Source organism: Mus musculus, chromosome 5, assembly GCF_000001635.26.
Source record: "Mus musculus strain C57BL/6J chromosome 5, GRCm38.p6 C57BL/6J".
NCBI classification, from domain to species: domain Eukaryota; kingdom Metazoa; phylum Chordata; class Mammalia; order Rodentia; family Muridae; genus Mus; species Mus musculus.
The window spans coordinates 118670944-118693544 of record NC_000071.6 but is presented as its reverse complement, the minus strand read 5'-3'; the positions used below and the strand labels follow the sequence as shown (position 1 = coordinate 118693544).

The window sequence follows — 22601 nt, the reverse complement described above, 5'->3', positions numbered from 1 at the left end:
CTGCCTTACACTGTTTGGGGAGAGAGGCTCGCTGGGCTGGCTGGATTCACAGGCATTACTTTCCATTGCTGTGATAAACACTGTGACAGAGACAACTTACAGAAGGAGGCATTTATTTGGGCTGATGGTTTCAGGGTGGTAAGAACCAGACACGGCAAAGAAAAGGCAGGAAGGCGGGAAGAGCTTCGAGCTTGAGTCCTGATTCGCAAGCAAGAGTCAGGGAGAGCTAACTCAAAATAGTCTTTTGAAGCCTCACAGTCTGCCCCGTGACATGCCTCCTCCAACAAGGACACACACCATCACTGGGAAGCAAGCATTCCCACATAGACTACTGGAACCATTCTCAGCCCAACCTCCACTGCCTCCCTCTTGACCCCAACCGAGATGCCCACTTGAGCATGAACTCCAACACTAGCTTGCTTGCTTGTGTCTTTGTCTGACCTGACACAAGGTCTTGCTACAAAGGCCAGGAACCTAGAGCTCAGCATCCTCCCAACTGCCCGGGCCAGTGTGGTTTCCTTAAGAAGGGAAGAATGAAACCCCCAGGCCTGACTGTCAGTTAGATGCTGTTGGTTACTACTGCCCTCAGTGCACTCAAACACAGAGCAGTGGAAACTACACAAATGGGGGCTGGAGAGATGGCTCAGCGGTTAAGAGCACTGACTGCTCTTCCGAAGGTCCTGAGTTCAAATCCCAGCAACCACATGGTGGCTCCCAACCATCTGTAATGAGATCTGACGCCCTCTTCTGGAGTGTCTGAAGACATCTAGAGTGTACTTACAGATAAATAAATAAATCTTTAAAACTAAATAAATAAAAGTTTGGAAAAAAAAGAAACTACACAAATGGAAAAGAAAACAAACAAGCAGATAGTTATGAGAGCAAAAATGTCTAGTCTGTTGTTATAGACAGGCTGACAGACAGAACTGAGGGAGTCCAGAAGCTATCCTGAGGAAGGCGAGTGATGCTCTCTCAGCCCTGGACCTGAACTCCCATGCCAGCAGGAAGTAAATGCAAGCTCCCCTGAGAGTGGGGGCAGTGTCAGTCAAGCCAGTGCTTGATCCCTTGCTGAAGGGTCTGGGCTCTGGGTTCATCTGAGAGCACAAAGAAGCAAGGTGTCAGAACAGTCTCCTCCCCAGATTTATGGCTGAAAACAAGGTCAGGTTGGCTATCAGGTGGTTTTTTCTTTTCATGATTTATTATTAATATGTAGTTTTCTTCTCAATCCACAGCTTTTAAATAAATCATATTATTAAATATTAAAACATAAAGTCCTCTTTAGCATTAAAAATATGTCCAAGTCTGGGCTTTAAAAAGCAGTCTTTTGGACACCTCATGTATAATGGGTACAATTAGTAAGGAGGAAAACCAGTATTTGCTCCCTAACAGTCTGGCTAAATGATGGACTTCTCTGTCTTCCAAAGCCATTCATTCATTTTAATTTGCCGTTTCACTCAGCCCTGACTGCTCAGGCAAACATGCACCCAGAATGCAGAGCCTGGCCTCTCCATATTCCTGGTCTCTCTTCCTTTAACCAGGAGATTTCACTGAGAGAGACCTGACTACACTGCAGAGCTCCACTTGACTGCTCTGAAGAAAGACCCGGGCCATGGGAGCCCTGATGGAGCAGCAGCCGCGAGCTCCTCAGGTTGACTGGCAGCCTGTCTTCGGTGTCGCCTATTGACAGAGGCTGTGCGAGGGTGGAAGTCACCTCCCTCCTCCCACGTGTGCATCAGGAAGCTGCATGGCTGCTCTCTGCACACTGCTCTCAGGTGTCTGGGGTCCCCAACATTTTCCAATCTGCAATGCCACTCTCTCTCCACAGTCAAGTCATCACACTTCTTAACTGGGTGATGCGTCGTGGTTTCTTTCGCTTTAGGAGGAAGATGCTATGCTGTAGTTATGATGTATTTATGATTGGTATGATTGGGGCCATTGCCACTACTCTGACTGCCTCTTACTTGCACTGTGCTCTTGGGTGCTCTTTGCCCTCCTTATCTCAATTCCAATAGGTCATTTCTCTGCTGCCTTCGAAAAGAGCGAGTCCAAGCCAGATTAGATTAGATTAAAGGCAGGTTTACTGAGAAGCTGCTCTTGGACAAGTTCGATGGCCCCAAGAATTGAGGCCAGGGAAGTCGCCATGGGGAGGGGGCAAGAAAGAAAGGGATCTCACACAGAGAGAAGGTAAAGGAAAATAATAAAGAGAGAAAAAGAGAAAGAAAGACAGAAGTCAAAATGTCTGGATGGATAGGGAAGAGCCTCTGGGGGATGGGCAGTCCAGCTCCAAAAGTTCCAGGTTGGGGGCAGGGTATGTCAGGTGGGGACTGAGGGAGGCTGAGAACCTTGGGCCAGGTCCGCTTTGATATGTAAAATAATCACCTCAGTCCCTAGTCCGAGAGTCTGAAACCAAACAGATTTCTCTAGCAAGATTAGGAACCTATCACAGTTCAGCTACCTGGGAAAGTGACACAAAGTCCCACAAACTAGACTGCATAGAGGTCCTTCCCGCTCTAACTGAAGATTGTGTGACAATTCCAGTATGATATTTTCTCAGCAATAAAACCAAACAATATGGTACAGGTCTAGGAATGCAGTAAAGATGGGGAGTAATTGTGTGTGTGTGTGTGTGTGTGTGTGTGTGTGTGTGTGTGTGTGTGTGTGTGTATGCACACGTGTGTGTTTGGTCAACATGCACTGAGAGCCCGTTGTCTGTGGCCTGGCCGCTCTCAGGCCTGTGGGTTCCGAGGCTGGGCTCCTTCCTGCTATTAGCCACTGCACACAAAGCACCTGAGGAGAAGCTACACTTTGTGTAAGAGTTTAATTAAGTGTTGCTCAAGTGCCTGAGATATGCTCTAACTGCAAAAGATTAACAAGTGACATAAAGTCAGGGCTTGACAGCAGACAAAACAAGATAAAACAGGCAGCAGCAGTTTGAATAGCAATAATGCACAGAGCTTAGATATTCAAAGGCTTGGTTCCGCAGCTGGAGGAACTGTTTGGGAAGGATTTTGAGGTGATGTGACATTAGGGGCGACTCTGAGGTTTCAAAAGACCATTTTGAGTCAGCTCTCTGCCTCCTGCTCAGCTGAGCCTGCCCCATGCCTCTGCTCCATCATGGACTCTAACCCTTGGAAACCTGAGCCTAATAATTGTAACTTTTATCCCTGGTTGCCTTGGCCATTGTGTTTTTCTCACAGCAACAGAAACCCTAAGTGAGGGAGGGAGGGAGGGAGGGAGGGAAGGAGAGAAACTGGTTAGTGATTCATCTGAACACACCCTTTTTACCTAAAGCTTTTAAAGTTTGCAGCCCTCAGCCCTCGCAGCACATTCACTGGCACCTTGGACGCCCTGACTTCAGTCTTTACTACCACTGGGCTTCAGGCCTCATCAACTACACAATTATTCTATGAGCCAGATTTTATGCTTGAACATGCTTCTGCACTTGCTCTATGTGCTACATGCTTTAGATTAAAAGAACACACACACACACACATACCACTGTGGGCTGGAACAGCACAGTGCCTAGCAGTGAGGTGAGGTTCACCGTGAACGACCTGCAGGCTGCAGGCATACCCAGCACAGGCTCAGAGTTGCACTCCACACTGACCCTGTAAGACACTGGCCACCTTTCATGTGCTTGGGTTTCCATCTCACTCTGTGTATCACTCACTCCTTGCAGCTTCATGGTACTGTGTGAGACTGCTCCTCCTCTGCTGGAGACATGATAGCAGACGTCTCTCACCTCGGTTCCCCCTTCTCATGACTCTACCTCAAGTCCTGCAAACCATAAGGAAGCCACTACAGACCTTCAAGTCTTCACCACGGCCCACATTGACACGCCTCTGCTGGCACCTTCAGCTCGTGTTAGCATTTCATAACCCAAGACATAATTACGAGGCTTCTAACCTGGAACTGTCTATCTTCCTCAGGCTATGGCACTCCAAGACTAGATGGTGCTGGTGGTGTAGCTACTGTTAAGAAAGCTTCACACAGGCTAGCAATGCTCACCACTTACACTCTCAAAGTAGGGATGTGGAACAAGAGGTGTGAAGCATGGATTTCAAGTGTGCATGGTTCTCTAAAAGCTGACAGGCCTGTGTGCAAACATTGGAGACTGACCTCACACAGCTTACAACTGCATATGAAGCACACACCCAGGTTCCTTGCTCTGTAATACAGGACACAGTTGTCAAGTGCATGAAGCACTGTGCCGTCCAGATACATCAGCGCTATCTTTTGACTGGAGCACCGGCTTGCGGAAATGAAATATTTGACCAAGTGTGTGAGCAGGTGTTTTCTGGCTACATGCCTCCAGAGATTGGAGCCAAGAAGCACTTCAACGGTACTAAAGGCTTGTTCTTTGATAAAGCAACATTCTGTGTTAGCCAAACATGCCTGAGATGCTCATGGAGCATCCTCAGAGAGTCGCTCACCCAGAAGTCAGTCCTGCCAGCTCTTAGCCAGCAGGAAGCCGACAGGACAGGTGCACTACTTAGCACTGATGCCCCTTCATGCGGAACCCTTGCCAAGTACAGAGCTCTGCAGCAGGGCACTGACTCCGGGGGGGGGGGGGGGGGGGAGAGTAGAGGACCCAAAATATCTGTAGGAGAGGGAAGCAGCTCACCAGTGACTTGCTATTGAAGACAGAGTATCAGTGTAGATTTTGTAATTTTTAATAAGAAACAAAGGTGAGGAGATGCCACATTTTTTACTGAGACAGACCTCGGAGTTCTCTAGTAAAGCCAGTTTCCTCATTCAGAAAAGCCTGTTTCTTGAACATACTAATCTTTAAATCCCAGCTAGAAGAAATATTTAGCCCACTGTCTCCAACTATACACAGTTATAAATCTCCATGGTCTTGCATGTAAATACCCAAGTGTCAATGGTAGCAGCACTGACCAGTTTCAATCACACACAACACTTCAACCACCGTGCTTCAGAAGGCTTCCTTCTTTGTGCTTTGAGCACAAATGATGTTAAGATCTTGCAGTCTGTTCTGTTTTCCTAACCAGCTACAGCACAGCACCCAGAAATACAGGGAGCCACTGTGTGGTCCAGTTCCCAAAGGAGCATGTCTGAACCAAGTAAACGACTAAAATACCAGCTGCTCAGACTTCAACACCTACTCAGTAATAAATCCTGATACAGACAGACACTGGGCAAATATAAACTGTTACAAGAATCACTGGACTTTCACACACTTCTAAAACCTAAGTATTTCAAAACTTCTCTCTTAACATCAAAAGGGCAGGAAGCCTCTATCTCGGTCAACCAACACAGCTCCATGGTTTGCTCTCCGAAGCAAACTTGTTTACAGGTCTTATGAAAAGAAGTGTAAGGATATTCCACTCTTCTAAGTCACCCTTCAGGGGACTCTGGACTTTGTGATGAATAAGCAAACAATGATGTCCCACACTGGAAATCCATAGCTAGGAATCTGTTCTAAACCTACTCTAAGAATGGGGAGGGCACAAAGGACCCCAAATCCTTAACTTCTGTAGTACAAACTCAAAACTAAACACACACAGCGGTCAAATCATGCAGAGGGAAACAGAAAGGAAAATAGCTAAAGACACAACTCAAAAAGCTTCCTCAAGAAGAGAGCTGGGAAGGACCTCAACATTAACTTGAGCTGAAGGGGGAATGACGTGTGACAGAAGAACATGAGAAAAACAGCGTGCCTGGAACCTCGTCGGCAGAGGCAGCACCCAGAACAGAACATGGACTCACCTTGTCCCAGCATGCCTGACCTGTCTCATGGAAGCATACACAGGGCCAGGATGGAGAAGGTCACAGTGCAGGAAGAGCTAAGCCACAGCCTGGCACTCGCAGCATTCTGTGTGTGTGATGTGTGTACAGCAGTGTGGAACTCGGGAACCAGCTTTATGGGTTCAAGCTCAATAGCAAGCAGCTTTACCCAAAGGCCCAACTCGAGGATATTCCTGAACCACTGAGACAGGCCAGCTTCTGTGGTCACATGACTACAAAGCAAAGGACTGACAGGCGCTCAGAGCTCTGTCTAATGGCCAAGATCATACTCAGGGATTTTATTTTCATAATCTTCTTTAGCACCCTAACTATGCCAGACAAGCAAGCAAGATTATTAAAATGTACAGTGTGCCTTCAAAACTTTTTGAGTTCATAAATGTTGGCAAAAGAATTATGCTTTAAAATTCATACATAAAAAGATACAAAGTGATTTCAGATACTTAGAGAGGAAGAGTTCTTTGCAGATGGAAAATACTGCAAGTCTTTTGTTGAGGTCTGGTCTTTTGTTATCCATTGTAATGCTAAATGTGGCCCTCTGGGACCTGGTATAGAGACCTTGAGTAGGCCTTCTTCAAGTTACTTCTGAATGGTAAATAAAGATGCCAACCAGCCAACATCTGGGCAGAAGAGACATAGGAAGAAGCAGCAGATAAGAGGTTAAATTAACATGACCCTGAGGGCTGGCCAATTGGAGTTAAGAGCAGCCCAGATGAAACGTAGTAAGGAATAACTTAGGCTTCTCGATAGAAAAGTAGATTCTAACAGCAGAGAGGGCAGGTATCTGCCTAGTTCTTGAGCTGCTTAAGGCTTATTGTAAATATAAAGATGGTATGTGTCTTTTATCCAGGAACTAAACGGTCTAAGGTGGGGCAGAAACCTCAGGGTGGGATTAAATCATTTCTACAACGTCTTTAATCCCAGCACTTGGGAGGCAAAAGTAGGCAGATCTCTGAGGATAAGGCTAGCCTGTTCTACATAGCAGGTTTTATGCTAGCCAGAGTTACACAGTTAAACTTTGCATCAGAAACAAAAGCGACACAGTTTCACAGTAGAAATAAATGGCTCATTAACACTATGTTACTGACACTATTAACTATTAACTATTAACACTAAGAAACTCAAATACTTGAACAGCAATCTGCCTTCAATGTAAGAAACGACCACAAAAAAACAAAACAAATGTTATTTTATCCTAATGTTTTCCCAATGCTTCTACCCCACACTGGGCACCACTGACAGACTCACAGCCACGTCAGTCCTATGTCACAAATCTTATTTGTTATCTTACTCAATCCTAAAACAATTCACTTTTCACAAACACAGCAAACCTAGGCTCAATCATTTTAAGTTACTTAGTCATATAATATAGCCTTTTCCTTGACACTCCAATTTATTTAGCTACTGTTCAACTGGGGAGGGAAAGTATAGGGAGAAAGTCGCTCCAGGAATGAACATTCTAGAGCTGTCCTGATACCCAATGCTGTGGTACCTTCCCAGCTGCCACCTTGCTGCATAAATGCCACCGTGAGGACACGGAACGGAGCCAGTTCCTCACACCAAACAGGCCACCTGGGCACCACCTCCCTGCCCTCTGAACACAGGTCAGTCTCCAGCACCAGAATCCTCTCAATCCTCTCTTCTAACTAACTGCTTTCTCAGGCTCTGCAGCAAGCTCTACAGCATGCTCTAAAGACTGGAAGGGGGGTTAGGAATACTTGCAGCAAAATCTCCAAGTGCCTCAGAGGAAGCTGACATACAGCCTTCCCTGACTACAAGCTGACACCTTCCAAAAAAGAGAGGGCACAAAACAGTAAGCTGGGAAACCCACATGTGCACGAATGTCCGAGTTACTCAGAAAATAGATTCACTTCTCTCATCAGGCAAAACACTCCTCTACCAGGGTGTCTCAGCCTGAGGCCAGGCTCTGAGAGGGGTATAAGCCACCGAAGAACAATCCACCATGCTGCTGTGTCTCCTCTAAGCAGTGACAAGGACAGCCCTCCAAAGTAACCTGTCCCCAAACCACCAACAATCTGAAGAAAACATCTGCATCTGCCAAGAGCTCAACTACTGGAGGGAGGAGAGTGAAGGATGGCCATGTGTCCCATTGCTGTCCTGAACCCTTCCACTCCTTATTAAATAGCTCATAGGGTGGGCGTGGGCAGCCACCACCAACAAAACTCCCAAAGGTTTGGTGTCATTCTTTTCAAATTGCTTAAAGAACCAGGGGGCTGAAATGAGAAAGAACAAATGTGCTGAAATAAGAAAGAGAATCCTAGAAAGAAGGAAGCAGAAACATCACCCAGCCTCTGCGACCTCTGCAACTGTGCACGGGCCAAGCCCCACTTCTTAATCAGGGCACTGCTGCCCGGGAGACCATGACAGTACCCACAGGATCCAAGCCTGTTGTGACTGGGGAAGAAGGTGCTACTGGCGCTATGCAGGGAGAAGCCAAAGGCGCAGTTAATCATCCAACAACAGCCAACAGCGAATGCTCAACCCATGGCTGAAAACTCCTAGGGTTCATAAGCGATGAGTCCAGTCAATTGCCTGTTTACTCAAAGAAAGAAAAGACTAAAAGAGATTGGAAAGGGGCCACGACCATCCCTGACAGAAAAGTTTACACCATTTACACTTCCCATAATTCAAAGTGACTGGGAATGAAGGAAGAAAGGCAGCCCTCTGCAAGGAGAAAGGCCAGCCAACGGACACTGCGTGTTCATTGTACTTCATAACTAGCATTATCACAGTAACTTTTAACTGTGCTTAAGGACATAAAGGGAAGGGTGCTCATAACAGATTAATGGGAAGTAACAGGAGTTTAAATGATTTTATCCGCACACAAAGCATACACACACTTTTAAAGCCTAAGGTTTTTTTGTACTTCTTGTATGCCAATGTTGCAAAGGTCTTGTACTGGCTAGTTTTGTGTCAACTTGACACAGCTGGAGTTATCACAGAGAAAAGAGCTTCAGTTGAGGAAATGCCTCCATGAGATACAACTGTGGGGCATTTTCTCAATTAGTGATCAAGGGGGAAAGGTCCCTTGTGGTTGGGACCATCTCTGGGCTGGTAGTCTTGGTTCTATAAGAGAGCAGGCTGAGCAAGTCAGTAAAGAACATCCCTCCATGGCCACTGCATCAGCTCCTGCTTCCTGACCTGCTTGAGTTCCAGTCCTGACTTCCTTGGTGATGAACAGCAATGTGGAAGTGTAAGCTGAATAAACCCTTTCCTCCCCAACTGCTTCTTGGTCATGGTGTTTGCGCAGGAAGAGAAACTCTGACTAAGACAAACTGGTACCAGCATAGTAGGGTATTCCTGTGACAACCTGATCATATTTTGAGAAGGATTGTGGAAGGACTTTGGAACTTTGGGCCAGAAGATCCATTTGCTGTTAAGAACTCTGTGAGATATTGTGTAGGAGCTTGAAAGATAATGTTGAGAACCGTGCAGAAGATGGAGGCCTGGCTTGTGAAATTTCAGAGGGAAAATTAAAGACTCTTTTCAGAGCCATTGCTGTTTTGATTGTGAAGATTCTGTGGTTCTGGTTAGCTGGGGCTGAAGAATAAGCTGTGATTAACAAGATACCAGAACTACTAAAGCAAAAACTTTGCATTACTGGGACTATTGATGCTGGTTAGCTGGAGCTAAGAAATTAGTGGTGATTAAGAAGAGACCAGCATCACTGAGGTGACATCTTCTGGGAAGTGTTTTCTGAGAGCACAGAGGCTGTGTTCCAGAGATAGCCAAGGTTGTACCTTGTGCTGTGGTTGGACTTAGTAATGTATAAGAGTTAGCCAGGTGGTACTGGTTTTGAAGGCATGAAGGAGTCACGCAGAGCAGCTGAGGCTCAGCACTGTGAGAGGCCATGGGAAGCCAATGGTGAAGGTGCAGCCTCAGTTGCAATTGACGGCCCAGGACTGAAGGGGTCATGCAGTGTTTTGGAGATGCCAGTACCATGAGATGACCACCAAGAGCAGCAGCAATGGACTACAGGCAGCTGGAGCATAGAAGACAACGTGTGTGCTACAAAGGTCAGAGTTGGAGAAGTGACCCAAGCCCTTAGAGGAGCTCAGAAGATTGTGAGTGGATCCCAGATACTGGACAGTGGGAGTTTAATTTTTGCTTTTGATTGTGACTGTACCCTGATATTTTTCCCTCTTGAAGGAAGAAAATATTTTAGTGGACCCCACAGTTAAGAGACTTTTAATTGTAAAGACTTTGGATTTTAAGAGAGACTGAAATTTTAAGAATTTGTAAAGACTGTGGGACTTTTAAAGTTATTTAGATCTTGGGAATGAATAAGAAACTAAGGGTTGAGGCTTACCAGTGATGTGTTTGTGTGTCAAGTTGACAAGGGGTCAATTGTACTGGCTAGTTTTGTGTCTACTTGACACAGCTGGAGTTATCACCGAGAAAGGAGCTTCAGTTGAGGAAATGCCTCCATGAGATCCAACTGTAAGGCATTTTCTCAATTAGTGATCAAGGGGGAAAGGCCCCTTGTGGGTGGGACCATCTCTGGGTTGGCAGTCTTGGTTCTATAAGAGAGCAGGCTGAGCAAGCCAGGGGAAGCAAGCCAGTAAGGAACATCCCTCCATGGCTTCTGCATTAGCTCCTGCTTTCTGACCTGTTTGAGTTCCAGTCCTGACTTCCTTGGTGATGAACAGCAATGTGGAAGTGTAAGCTGAATAAACCCTTTCCTCCCCAACTGCTTCTTGGTCATGATGTTTGTGCAGGAATAGAAACCCTGACTAAGACAGGTTTTAATTAAACTTTTACTATAATTGTACAAATAAAAAACCAAATATAAGCTTAATTTTTTTCTAAGCAAGAGTGTTAGATAACTGATTACTAGAAACTGATTTACTTTGAATGTGTCATAATAAAATTATTCCATTTACAATTCATAATCTAGGTTATAGAGGCACATGGTTGCCTATAACTAAAAATTATAAATATAAATAATAACCTTTACTCTCACTTTTTTTAGCTATGCTAGAAAATTAATTTAAACTTACCTAATTTTCTATTTAAAATGAAAGCAATGTTCCTTCTCTTTTGACAGAGACTCTGGGGAGTTGTTTTATAAAAAGCACCCATTAAATACACGTGTAAGTGAAAGAACAGTATTTAAAACACAAGCCATCAATTCCTTAGGCACACCGGGTCTGACCTGTAGGAAGCCCCTGTGTACTGAGGCTCTGAGAAGTGAGGAGTAGAAACAGCCTTAAAATTTTTATTTTAAAATTTATTTATTTATTTTGTATATGAGTGCACTGTAGCTGACTTCAGACACACCAGAAGAGGGCCCTGGATCCCATGACAGATGGTTGTGAGCTACCATGTGGTTGCTGGGAACTGAACTCAGGACCTCTGGAAGAGCAGTCAGTGCTCTTACCCGCAGAGCTGTCTCTCTAGCCCTACTTTTGATGTTTCAAATGCTCACATACCTCAGCACAAACGACTGTACTAAGGAGATCTAAACAGAGAGCAGCATGTGAGCATCCAGATGTGACTAAGCTGCACGCTGAGCGGTCACCAGCCCTCAGGAAGCATGCTTCAGCTGTGCCTCCACCTTCCAGCCGACATTTCCCCCAAGGGGCTGGACTCACTGTTGTGAAAGCTAGCCAAGCATGGGGGTGTCACCTGTGTTGTGGCTACAGCTCCCATACTGCCCACTCTGTCCCTAAAGTTTCTTCTTCATCATCTGACAGTAGGTACCACTGCTGATGTCACCCCTGGCCTCTCTCCAGATACGGCCTTGAGAAGTGACATCAAACCCCAGGGTGGTGGATGAGAGACCCTACCATGCTGTCTGTCTGGTGCTGGGACCTGATGTCTCCTCAGAGTCCTGCCAGGCCCTTAAGAACCCTTGAGTGAAGGCTACACCCCAGCAATCCACCAGTGTTCTTCTGACCCCCAGTCTGGGACCTTCCAACAACCACTTTACTAAATTGAGATACACTAGGGGAAGCTACTGACGGACTCTTTAACACCATGACTGAAGCCTTGCCAGCCTTGACAGTAGCGTCACCCTAAGACTCCCGCCTATAGCCAGCAGCTAAATCCCTGCCCTAGGGCACCTAGACAATTAAACAGGACCGAGGTGCTGTGTCCCCCATATGGAGCTCAGTGGGAATGGGCAATAAGTTCTATGCTTCATACCTAGTGTACAAAAAAAGAAAAAGAATAATTTGGAGGGGGGGTAGAGGTGAAGTGCATGTTGTTTTGTGAAAATTAAACACTCTTTATCAATCTATTATAACTAGACTATGGTCAGCAGTAAGAAATGTTAAATTGAGTCATTTTGTTTTGGTTTCATTGATCTAGAAGTCCATGCCTATTTAGCAGCAAAGTTCATATCCACTGCAAATGTGGACCATAGCAACCGTCCATGGTCACACAGTTCACGGTCTGCTTTTGACAGTCACCAAGCTATATGCACTCATCTATGGAAAGGAGCACCTGGTGGCGCTATACACATTTTCACCATTTAATTTAATTTAATAATTTTAAGTTATGCCGAATAACAGTGTAAGGAAGAAAAGTGAGGGAGAATAACAGAAAGGCCACACTAGTGTCTCAACTCCAAACCATGTAGTGAAGAGGACTTCAGACACAGCCTCACTGCTGAGCGCAGGGCTCTCTCATCACATTACCCAAGCACAAGCATGCAGTACGCGATGGCACCGTGGCCCGAGACCAACAGCCACAGATAACAGATACGCCAGCCCTGCCACCCAAGTGCAGAGGCAGCTGCGGCCACGGCTGAGGAGGGAGGCACCAGGCACCCTGAAGACTGACCTTTTGTTGACTGGCTTTTCATCCTTGTCATAGGGCCGCACAAACCACTTCCCGATCCGCACGAAGTTCTTATCCATTAGGCACCTACAATAAGCACATCAGGAGTTACCTTCACAGACGCGGTAACAGTTAGCTTAGCACTCTGTCAACAACCCAGATGAGAAGCACCGGAGGACACACAGGCAGTGCCAGATCCACTGTTAGAGTGCTTCCTTATACTGAGACAACTCAGAACTCTGGGCATGGATTCCCAATGCCCCCGGGGTGTGGGGGGTAAGCAAGGAAGAGAAACAGTTGGGAGAGTTTCCCAAACTCTGGGAATTAAGTCACGGGTCTGTATTACAGGCGTTCCTCTATCATCAAGGTCAGAATGCAGGAAACTTAAGGACTCTTCTTCCTGCATGCTGGGCTTGGAGTTTTCTTGTGATAAGTGATCAATTCTTTAGCAAGAACGCCAATAACAAAACTTTGGCAGAGTTCATCATCTGCCTTGATGCTTTCTTTCTGAGGGCACAAAACCACCATCCAGGAAAATGAAGGCTGGACAGCACTCTTCCCAGTAAGGAGTGTGTGCTGCACTCGCTTCTGTCTCCATGGCGTTTGGGCTGTGTGCTCTGCTGTCACGTCCCAGGCATTCTCTTGAGGACAGGTTAGTCATAAGTGAACCCATCACAGAGAACAGCAACAGTGCAGACAACTAACCAAGTTCATTCATGTGCAGGCAGGTGACGACTCCACCACAGCCGTCACCTGTACAATGTGGGTGAGGCCGCAGAGCACCAACAAGTACCCTTGATCTTAAATAATACGAATGTAAAAGAAAATGGACTTTCTGAATGAGATGGAGCACAACGGTCTCTCAATGTCAGTCAATGAAACAACCCACGGTTTGAAGGAAAGTTGTCCAAATGCGGTGTGGAATTCTTTTGTACAAGGGCCTGTGAGAACTAGACAGCGATTCTTATCTCAATATTCAGGCAGATCTGTCCTGTTTTGTCTCTGCTGTTCCCACTCCATCAAAGCCTATGGAAACAATTCAAGGCCTTCCCCCATTTTGTTACAGATTAAACAAGTTAGTAAATGTCAGGCAACAGCCTCTCCTCACAGCATAACTCGCTCTGTGCAGACTCAATTTGGAACAGGGTTACATCAAATACCACTGGATTTATTTGGAAAGTGAACGGTGGTCTCCCTTGTTCACAGTATAGAAAATCATTTCCAAAGTAACTCAACCTGACTTCACACTTCTAAGGGACAGAGACGCTGACTACATTAAACTCTGAGTGCAAAGTCTGGAGCAGCCACCTATGGCAAAGGTCACAGGAGCTGAAGCTGTAAACCGTCGTCAGGTTCTTCCCTTGCCAGACTCCATCCATCCTGAGCAGAGACTGCTGCACAGAACGCAGTCCAGTAAGAGCCAAGAGCTGCTAGCCTCACAATAGCAGTCACCAGCACCAGTGTGAGTGGAGACGAGTGTCAAGACCCACAGCTGAGGCACAGAGGGAATGTCTCCTGGCAAGGTCAGCGTGAGTGGTGGGAGCTGCCAGGTCCATCTGTGCCCGGGCCAGGACATGACTGAAAGCTCCACAATACCTCCCTTAACTCCTCTTTCCTTCTTTTATTTGGTTTTTCGAAACAGGGTTTCTCTGTGTAGCCCTGGCAAGCCTGGAATGTGGTCTGTAGACCAGGCTGGCCTTGAACTTATAGAAATCTGCCTGCCTCTGCCTCTGATTCCCAAATGCTGGGACTAAAAGCATGCACTACCATTGCCAGCTCCTTCTTCTTTTGTTAAGCCCAGGTCCACATCATAGCTGAATTAATATGCACACATTTTTTCACTTGGTAAAAGCTGTCACTGAGTGTCTACCTTGAAATCCACAGTACCCAGAATAAAAGCAGTGGTGACTCGGGGTCACAGCCACCAGCAAACTTCATCTCAAAGAACTGCATTGGATAAAGTTGTGCTGGGCTTGGGGTGGAGATTCATACACAGCTCCTCTGAGGTGAGGCTGAACATAAGAATGTGAACAGGATGCTGTCAACTCTAAGCCTTGGGAGGAAATGGAAAAGACATGATTATACTGTCAAAGACAGTTCTGTGGCTGACTAGCATCTGGGGAGTCCTAATTCTGCAACAGACTACAGTGGAGCAGACATGCAATCTGAAAAGAAACTAAAAGGAAACATAAAAGCTCTTCTAATACTGCAACAAAGTAAAGCAGCACAGAACATAGCAGTGGAGCAAGAGCAAGCAAGGCACATAGTCAACTCTGACCCAGCTGCTTCCCACATGAGACAGCTCCACAGCTGGCGAGCCAGGACTCCCCTGACTGTGCTACACCTCCTCTCCTGTTTTAATCTGTGATGACCGCCCCTATCTCTGATGCCATCTGGGGTTTCTCTTGTGTTTCTATCAGGGTCTCAGTTCTCAGTCAGGATGACAGTGACTATTCAACACAAGTCAACTGCCTGTGCTGTGGCATATTCTGGGTCCTGCTCTGCACTGCCTAATGCTCAATCAATAGCTGACAGGAGAGTTAGACACGTTAAGAATTAATTATCTTCCTGTTCATAATCCAAGCATTCTTATGGCCATGCGTGTTGTGTGTGCTCTTACCACGAGGCACTCAGTGACCGGGAAGGAAATCTACTGAACTTGCTTCTTCAAAGCCCGTCTGTCAGTTCCCATGCAGCCTAAAGCCACAGCACCTCAGCACTGATGGGACTGTGTGGCTGCTGAGACATGTTCAGGAAAACCAACACTACTACAGACTGCATGAATTATATTCAAAGAACATAATTAGGCAAATGTTTTTTTAAAGGTAGTTTTAAATTATAAAAATATCAGAAGTAAAATATACACTTCCACCATTCGTTGCTCTTTTTGGTAAGATGAGGGTCAAAATGTGTATTTAACTCAACCTTGTAGACAATTCTGTCTGCCGAGAATTGCTTCAGAACACTTCCCAGTCCCTACCAGGCATGTATTATAGTCAACCTGGGTACCAGCAACATTTTCAAAATCAGCTTCCTAGGAAGGTGGCATTGTTCTGTAAGGCAACCGAGGAGCCCAGAGGCTGACAACGCTAAGCAACAGCGGAAAAGGTTCTCTCTAAGTGCCCACACCGGCAAGGGCACCATGTCAGGAGCAATGCAGCAGTGTTGGAAATGAAGGCAAGCGCCACATGTGCACCCACGGGAGGTCCCTGGGATGTGCACTCTGTGGTGGCCCACATGGCCCTGAATAACTGTCCAATGTGCCAGCTCCCACCTTTGCTCCCGAAGCCTGGGCACACCTGAGGCAGGGTAACAAGTGCCTGGGCAACGCCCAGCTAACCCAGCAAGTCACTTCCTAGGTGGGTAGGACCGCTGGGAGGAGCAGAAGGAAGGGCACCTGGCTAACACTCCTGACACAGTGCTCTCTGCCCTCTCGCTGCCCACAGACTACATCCCACCCACCTGCAGGCCAAGCACCATCAGTGCCACCTTCCCCACCCCAAATTCATCAAATTTAGGAGATCGTTCTGTCAAGCTTACTGCCACATATACAGCTGAGGGGATGAGGGACCCCTTCCCAGCTGGTCCCACACCCTCTCACTCAGTGGGTGGGTGTCTCCTGTGCCCTAGTGGGTGCTGATTCTTGCAGCAAGATGTAGCCAGACAAGGCCTGTCTACTTTACATCCTCTCTAAAATGACTATAACCTTAAGTTCTTTTCCAGGACTAGCCTACCCTGAAATGTTCACTCTGCCTCATGCAATTCCAAAGGCCTGAACCTTTCTTCATGGCCCATCCAATGTCTAATGCCATTTTCTCATTACAAACAAACAACCCAAAACCAGTTGTCAAACATCCTCACCCCGTGATGATGATGATGGATGGATGGAAGGAAGGAAGGAAGGAAGGAAGGAAGGAAGGAAGGAAGGAAGGAAGGAAGAGCCAGCTTGACTGATGCTTTTAGAAGACACAGATTCCTTTCCAGGCCATTTACAACTAGATATGTGTCTAGGTTTTTAGACTTAAAACCTCCCATTACAGACTGTATCCCCTAAATCTAAAGACTCATTCTCAGATGTGGCATTTCCATAAATTGGGAACTGAACTGTTTCTTGTACTCTTACTATGTGATTCCCAAGGGCACCAGATGTCTCCACATCAGATAACCATGTCTTCCGCTGCAGCTGCAGCTGCACCTGTTACTCAGCTCCATGACTGCAAGAGCTATACTGCAGTCTCTCGCCCACCATAAGACACCAGCACCCAGAGTGTGTGGGCCTCCAGCTGGTGTGGGGGCAGGTCCAACCCCATGTTACGCTCCCTCACTTCCAAGGCACTATGGATGGCAGAGGGAAGCCTGGCAGCCATCAATCAACAGAACCAGTACAGTGCCAGGTAGGACACCATCTTTCCAGATGTCCGATCCACACTGCCAGGTTCCCCTGAGTGCACAATGGCAAGACCGAGCACACAGCCAAATGTTTTAGTCGCCTTCCACTGTGTGCAAAGCAGTGCTGACCTGACCTCTGGAGATAGCAATGAGCCCCCATGAAAATCAAGACGTTTATTTTATTCCAAAGCCTTCAGGCACTTACAAACTAAAGCCAGAGTAACAAACCTAATGCCAACCTGGCAGTGTACCAGATGTTTCGGGTTGTCACAATGTCACCATGTCACAAAGGCAAGCTGCTTCAGTATATAAAACACTCTTGAGTTTCTGAACTGCACACATGCTCTGGTTTTTGGTTTGGTTTGATTTTGTTTTGTTTTGTTTTGTTTTGTTTTCAAGAATTTTTACTCCATACTCATAGACAGGTAATAGAGTTTGATGCATCATGAAAATCCATGTCAACTGCAATGAATGAAACAGTCAACATGTCTCAAGTGCTAAATCACATAGAACAAGCTCCCAAAGAGCAGCCTCACAAAGGTTTCCATGAGGAGGAGGAAGCAGCCTCAGTGTAGCACCCAGCGTAGCCAAGGCAGGGTGAGCATGGGTGGAGTCCCTTAGGTGGAGACTTCGGACAATCTATGCTCATGTGGGGAGAGGAAAGGGATGTGTAAGAGAAGGGGTAGGGCTAAGCTCAATCACAAGGGAGTCTAGATAAATAAAAACCAAAGTAATGGTATTTTATCATCCTGGGCATTTAGCCAACGATAACTGGCCTTAAAATAAACTTGGAAGCATGCTTTCTCAAAGGACATGGGAAATAAAAAACAGACAGACCTGAGACAAGGAACTGTGGCACTGTCTGTCCCCTTTTCAAGTACTAGGAGTCACAAAGACAAAACCTATAAAGAAGCAAAGAGCTTAAAATTCCTTCCCCCACCCCACCCCCCAGAAACCTGTCAGCTCCCAAGCCATAAAGAACAGCTAACTGGAAGACAAACTGTTATCCCACTGACCATCAAGCATGGTCATGTGACTTCGACGTCCATACCTCTGCCATATAGATCCTACTTTGTCCGTTTAAGTCTTGTGGCCAGTATCTTACTGACGAAATATGAGTAGATGTGTGGTATGCATTACTTCAGAGCAGATGCACCACAGGCTTTCAGATCCTGAGTTACCAGCACTCTTTGCTCTCTGTCAGGAAGCCAACAAGGAGAGGCAGAGGCTGCCTGCTCAGTGCCTGGGCCTGGGGCAGGTAGGCGAGAGCACTGCAAGCACACAGTCAGCCTCTGCTAGGAAGGGGGAGCATAACCTCCATAGTGTAGCATCCCTGAGCCTAACTTGACTGGTAAATCAGGCCAGTGGCCACCAAAAGGAAAAAAAGACTGGGGGGGGGGGGGAGGAGAGGGGAGGGGGGAACTTCCTAAGAACTATGAACATGGAGCGGGCACATGCATCTGATTGTCAGACAAGCAACTACAACATTCAAGGAGCAGCACAGAGACCATATGAGGCAAAAGAGATGGCTCACAGTAAGAGCGCCTGCTGGACTTCCAGAGGTCTTGGGTTCAGTTCTTAGCACGCACAGCAGCTCACAGCCATCTGTAATTCCAGTTCAAAGAGATCTGATGCCCTCCTCTGGCTTCTGAAGGAATCAGGTATGCACATGGTACATACACACATCCATACCAGTAAAACACTCATATGAATAAAATAAAATAAATAAATCTAAAACCAAAACAACAAAAACAAAATTTAAATCGCTACTATATTTCAAAAGATGACTGACTATGACCCAGAAGTATATTTTAAAATAACACCTTAAGAGTAACAGGAGAGGACATCTCTCCTCTGCTCAGGGCAAATTTCATTCTAACACTAAGTGCTCTCTGAAGATGAAACAAACTGTCAGAACCTGCTCAGATAACAGGAAGTCTCGAGGAAGGAGGAACCACAGAAGGCAGGTGTTATAGACCCAGAATCCTTGGAGTGAGCTGGGAACTATCAATGTCGAAGCCACTCTAAAAATAACAATCCTGACTGCTCTTCTCTAGGCTGTGAGGGCAGTCAGCCAAACACAGAGCTCTCAAAATGAGAAAGGGGGTGTGCTGGGCCAAGGACCACATCACAGTTCATTAGGTGATGGACTGAGACCCAGAGCACTCCTGTCTCTGCAGGTGATAAGGAAAAGATTTCAAGAAATGAATCTCTGGAAAAAAACAAAGTTATAACACCGTTATGCAAATATTCACAGAGTAGCTTGTTGTTCATTTGTTTCTAAATGGACAAATTCGTCCAGCTGGAAGTGCATACCGCAGGCAGGCAAACACTGAATATGACACAAGAAATGAGTGTCTGAAGTCACACAGCTCACAATTTAGAATCGCTACAGAACATCAATAGAGTGGTGCTTCAGTACCAATCAATAGCAGTCCAGAATGCAATGCTCTTCTGTGTGAAAATGGCAGGATCGCTTAGCTCCGGCAGTAAACTCATCCTTAATGAGTCACGGCAGTGACATCACTGTTAGCCTTTCACAGAGATCAATTTATACAGCTCCTTCTCAGACCTAAGTAAGAGCCTTTCAAGGCAGTGAATGGAACTGCCTTTTAATTAAGGGTCTTTGCACCTTAAGAAAGGCAGGATAAATCACTTATTCAAGGTTTGTTGTTGTACCAACTAAACAAACAGTAAAAAAGCGCACAAGCCCTGCTGCTGAGCTGTCCTGTTTTTAGGACAGGAACTCAGAATTCAGGCTGGAAAGGCAGGCTGACCTTCTGTGGACACAAGCAGAAAAACCCAACAGAAATGGCAGGAAACAGACTGACGGAGAGAGCTCCCCCCACCAGTGCGGCAGGGAGTTTTCACTTACAGAATGCAGCCACCCCAGGATGGAAGGAGAATGAGTGACTAGGTTATAGAACCACAGCCCCAGGTATCTCACGGGGACCTTGAATTACCAGACTCTCTACCTGGGGTAGAGGGAAACCCAGATCATCGAGTGCTTGCTCAGGTGAAGGCTGTCCCGCTCCCCACCTCAGAACTCACTCCCACAAGGGGTCCAGAGGGGCCCCTCTGCCACTATTTTAATAGAACAAAATGATGAAATCTATATGAAATTAAGAATTATTGACTGAGTATGTGAACTACATTACACACACTAACTGAAGGGGCCTACACCCCATCCCCCACTAGCAGCAGGCTGTTCATGGAAGGCTGAGTGCTGACAAACTGAGACCCAAAGTTTACTGTATATCACAATTAATTTTCTTAAAAAATAATGGTTCAATTTGACCTAGGCTTTAGTTCCCATCATAAATTCTAAATGCATGCACCCTGAATCAGGAACTCAGCTGCAGGTTCAAGCTGAGGCATGCTTCAGTTCCCATCAGGAATCCTGATGCATGCACTGCCTTGAATAAGGAACTCAGCTGCACATCCTTTCACTAAGTTCCCTAGTCTTCACGTTTTCTACCAACAAAGAGAAATGCTAACACACAGGACTAAGAAAAAGTCATGTTCTCCTGGGAGGAATTAATGACCATCTAAGAACAGTGAGTTACAATAGTAAATAAATGCTCTGTTCACATCCCCTAGAACCCTACTTAAAAAGCATGCATGGTGAGCCCTTTACAAGACACACAATTGTATACACAGCTCATTGTCCCTGAATGCCTTTTGGGTAGACTTTTGTTCTTGTTTACTTGGTAGGGGTATAAAGAATTGCCAAATACTTCATTGATGATTATCTGATCTTCAATCAATAATGCTTCTTTAGACATCTTTACAGAAAAATGCTGAGCAAAGTAATGTCAGGGCCTCGTTTGAAGAAAGCAGAGCTGTTTAGAAAAAAGGCCTTTTTAAGGGACTCAGGCTGTGCATGGTGGCGCACGCCTTTAATCCCAGCACTTGGGAGGCAGAGACAGGCGCAGATTTCTGAGTTCCAGGCCAGCCTGGCCTACAGAGTGAGTTCCAGGACAGCCAGGACTACACAGAGAAACCCTGTCTCAGAAAACTCAGACTCTGTTACTTAGTGACTTCTTGCTATCGCCCTAGCCAGCAGCTGGAGTATGAATTTAATAGTACTATAAGGTCCTTCCATTTTTAATGACCTTGGAGCATCATCTACAGACTCCAGAGAAGAAGGGAACATTGATTCCCACTGAGGCTTTTAACTGGGCCATTCTTAGTCATCTGTGTCTCCCCAAACACCACAGAGAGCCTGGAAAGAGTCCTGCTGCAGGAGGTAAGGAGGCAGGCACTCCCACACTGATGCTGGGAACTACTCAGGGCAGCATTCTTCAGTCAACTCTGCAAGACTGTGTTACCAACCTAAATGACAGCAATGAGCTATAACTCATGAATAAAGCACAGCCCCATGAATGTGAGCAGCTGTTTTAAGAACAGCTCTCTAAAAACCCTAAGGATCCCAGGTTGGCCTTGAGCTCCTGGCTTCTACTTCTGGAGCCAAATAGCTGCAGATGTGTGCCACCAAAGAACAAATGTTGTTTATATATGTGAGTAGGTCTGCAGGGCAGGGGCGAGAGGAGGATACTGCCGGGGTGGAGCAGAGAAGAGGAAGAGGGACGACTGCATCACAGACTGCCAAGTAGTAAGAGAAGACATGGTGACATTTCAAATCAATATTACAGAGGTAATGGTGATAATGATTCCAACAAGGACAGTCAGCAGGTGCTAAAAGCTCGTGAGTGGGCTCTAGAGGAAGGGAGATCCCACAATCCCACTGTGTCTGCCACAACTTACAAAAGGAATGGGACCGACCAGGCGCTCAATTGGCAAATTTCTAATTTAGAAGGAAGAAAGCTGACAGAGAACACTACTCTAACCAAGTGACTGCAGGCTCTGACCTGTGTCAGATGCTGTAACTCCCAGAAGAGGTACAGCCTCACCTCCGTGCCATTCCTATTAAAAAGAATAAGCTTAATAGAATCACAAGAGACTGCCTCAAACTGAGGAGCCAAGCTAAGGCCCCACTCATCATCAAGGGCAGCATCTGCAAGAACGTTACAGAGAAAGGACTCTCCCAGATCTGAAGAGCTGTGTAACTAAACGATGAATTATCATGCACTGTCATGGATTAGCTCCTCAACTCGGTGCGAGAAACATAACTGTCAAACCCACAGCATCTCAATGTCAGCAAGGGTTACAGGAGATTGTTTTGTCACTTCTGTGGTCCTGTGCTTACTGGAGAGGGTCGTCTTGACCTTAGGAATGGCTCCTTCATTTTCAAAGAGTAAAAAATGGACATTGAAACTAAAGACTGAATAAGAAGCATGTTCAGACTGGGAGGGGATGCAGGGTTCTCTGTGCTGCCTAAGCTTCTCCAGGAGGGGATGCAGGGGTCTCTGGGCTGCCTAAGCTTCTCTGGAAATATAAAACAAAAGGAAATATAAAAGCATAGCTCTCACATTGCAGATGACCCCGTGTCTAAAGCCCACGGGGACTCTGGGCGCCCCTTTCTTACCTTTCTAACAGATTGTGGATTGCTTTGAAGAGCAGCGTCCTACATTCATAGGAAAGGCCATTTTCCCAGAGTCCTTCTTCCACAACTGAAAAGAAACAAGAAAAAAGAAAAAAAAAAGAACCAGTAAAAAGGACATCCAAATAAAAAGAAACGT

General features: G+C 46.1%; 1 protein-coding gene across 6 annotated transcripts in view; it reads right to left on the bottom strand.

Moving 5' to 3' along the window:
• The window catches only part of Med13l (mediator complex subunit 13-like), a 205109-nt gene that overhangs the window by 71894 nt on the left and 110614 nt on the right, over window positions 1-22601 (bottom strand). For 5 of the 6 annotated variants that reach the window (XM_011248248.3, XM_030254882.1, NM_001347445.1 and 2 more), the window contains exons 3-4: window positions 22448-22532; window positions 12574-12657 (exon numbers count right to left, since the gene is read on the bottom strand). In XM_011248248.3, the coding sequence (XP_011246550.1) occupies window positions 12574-12657; window positions 22448-22532 (169 nt within the window). The remainder of the gene's footprint in view (window positions 1-12573; window positions 12658-22447; window positions 22533-22601) is intronic. The other variant, XM_006530497.4, reaches the window with a different exon arrangement.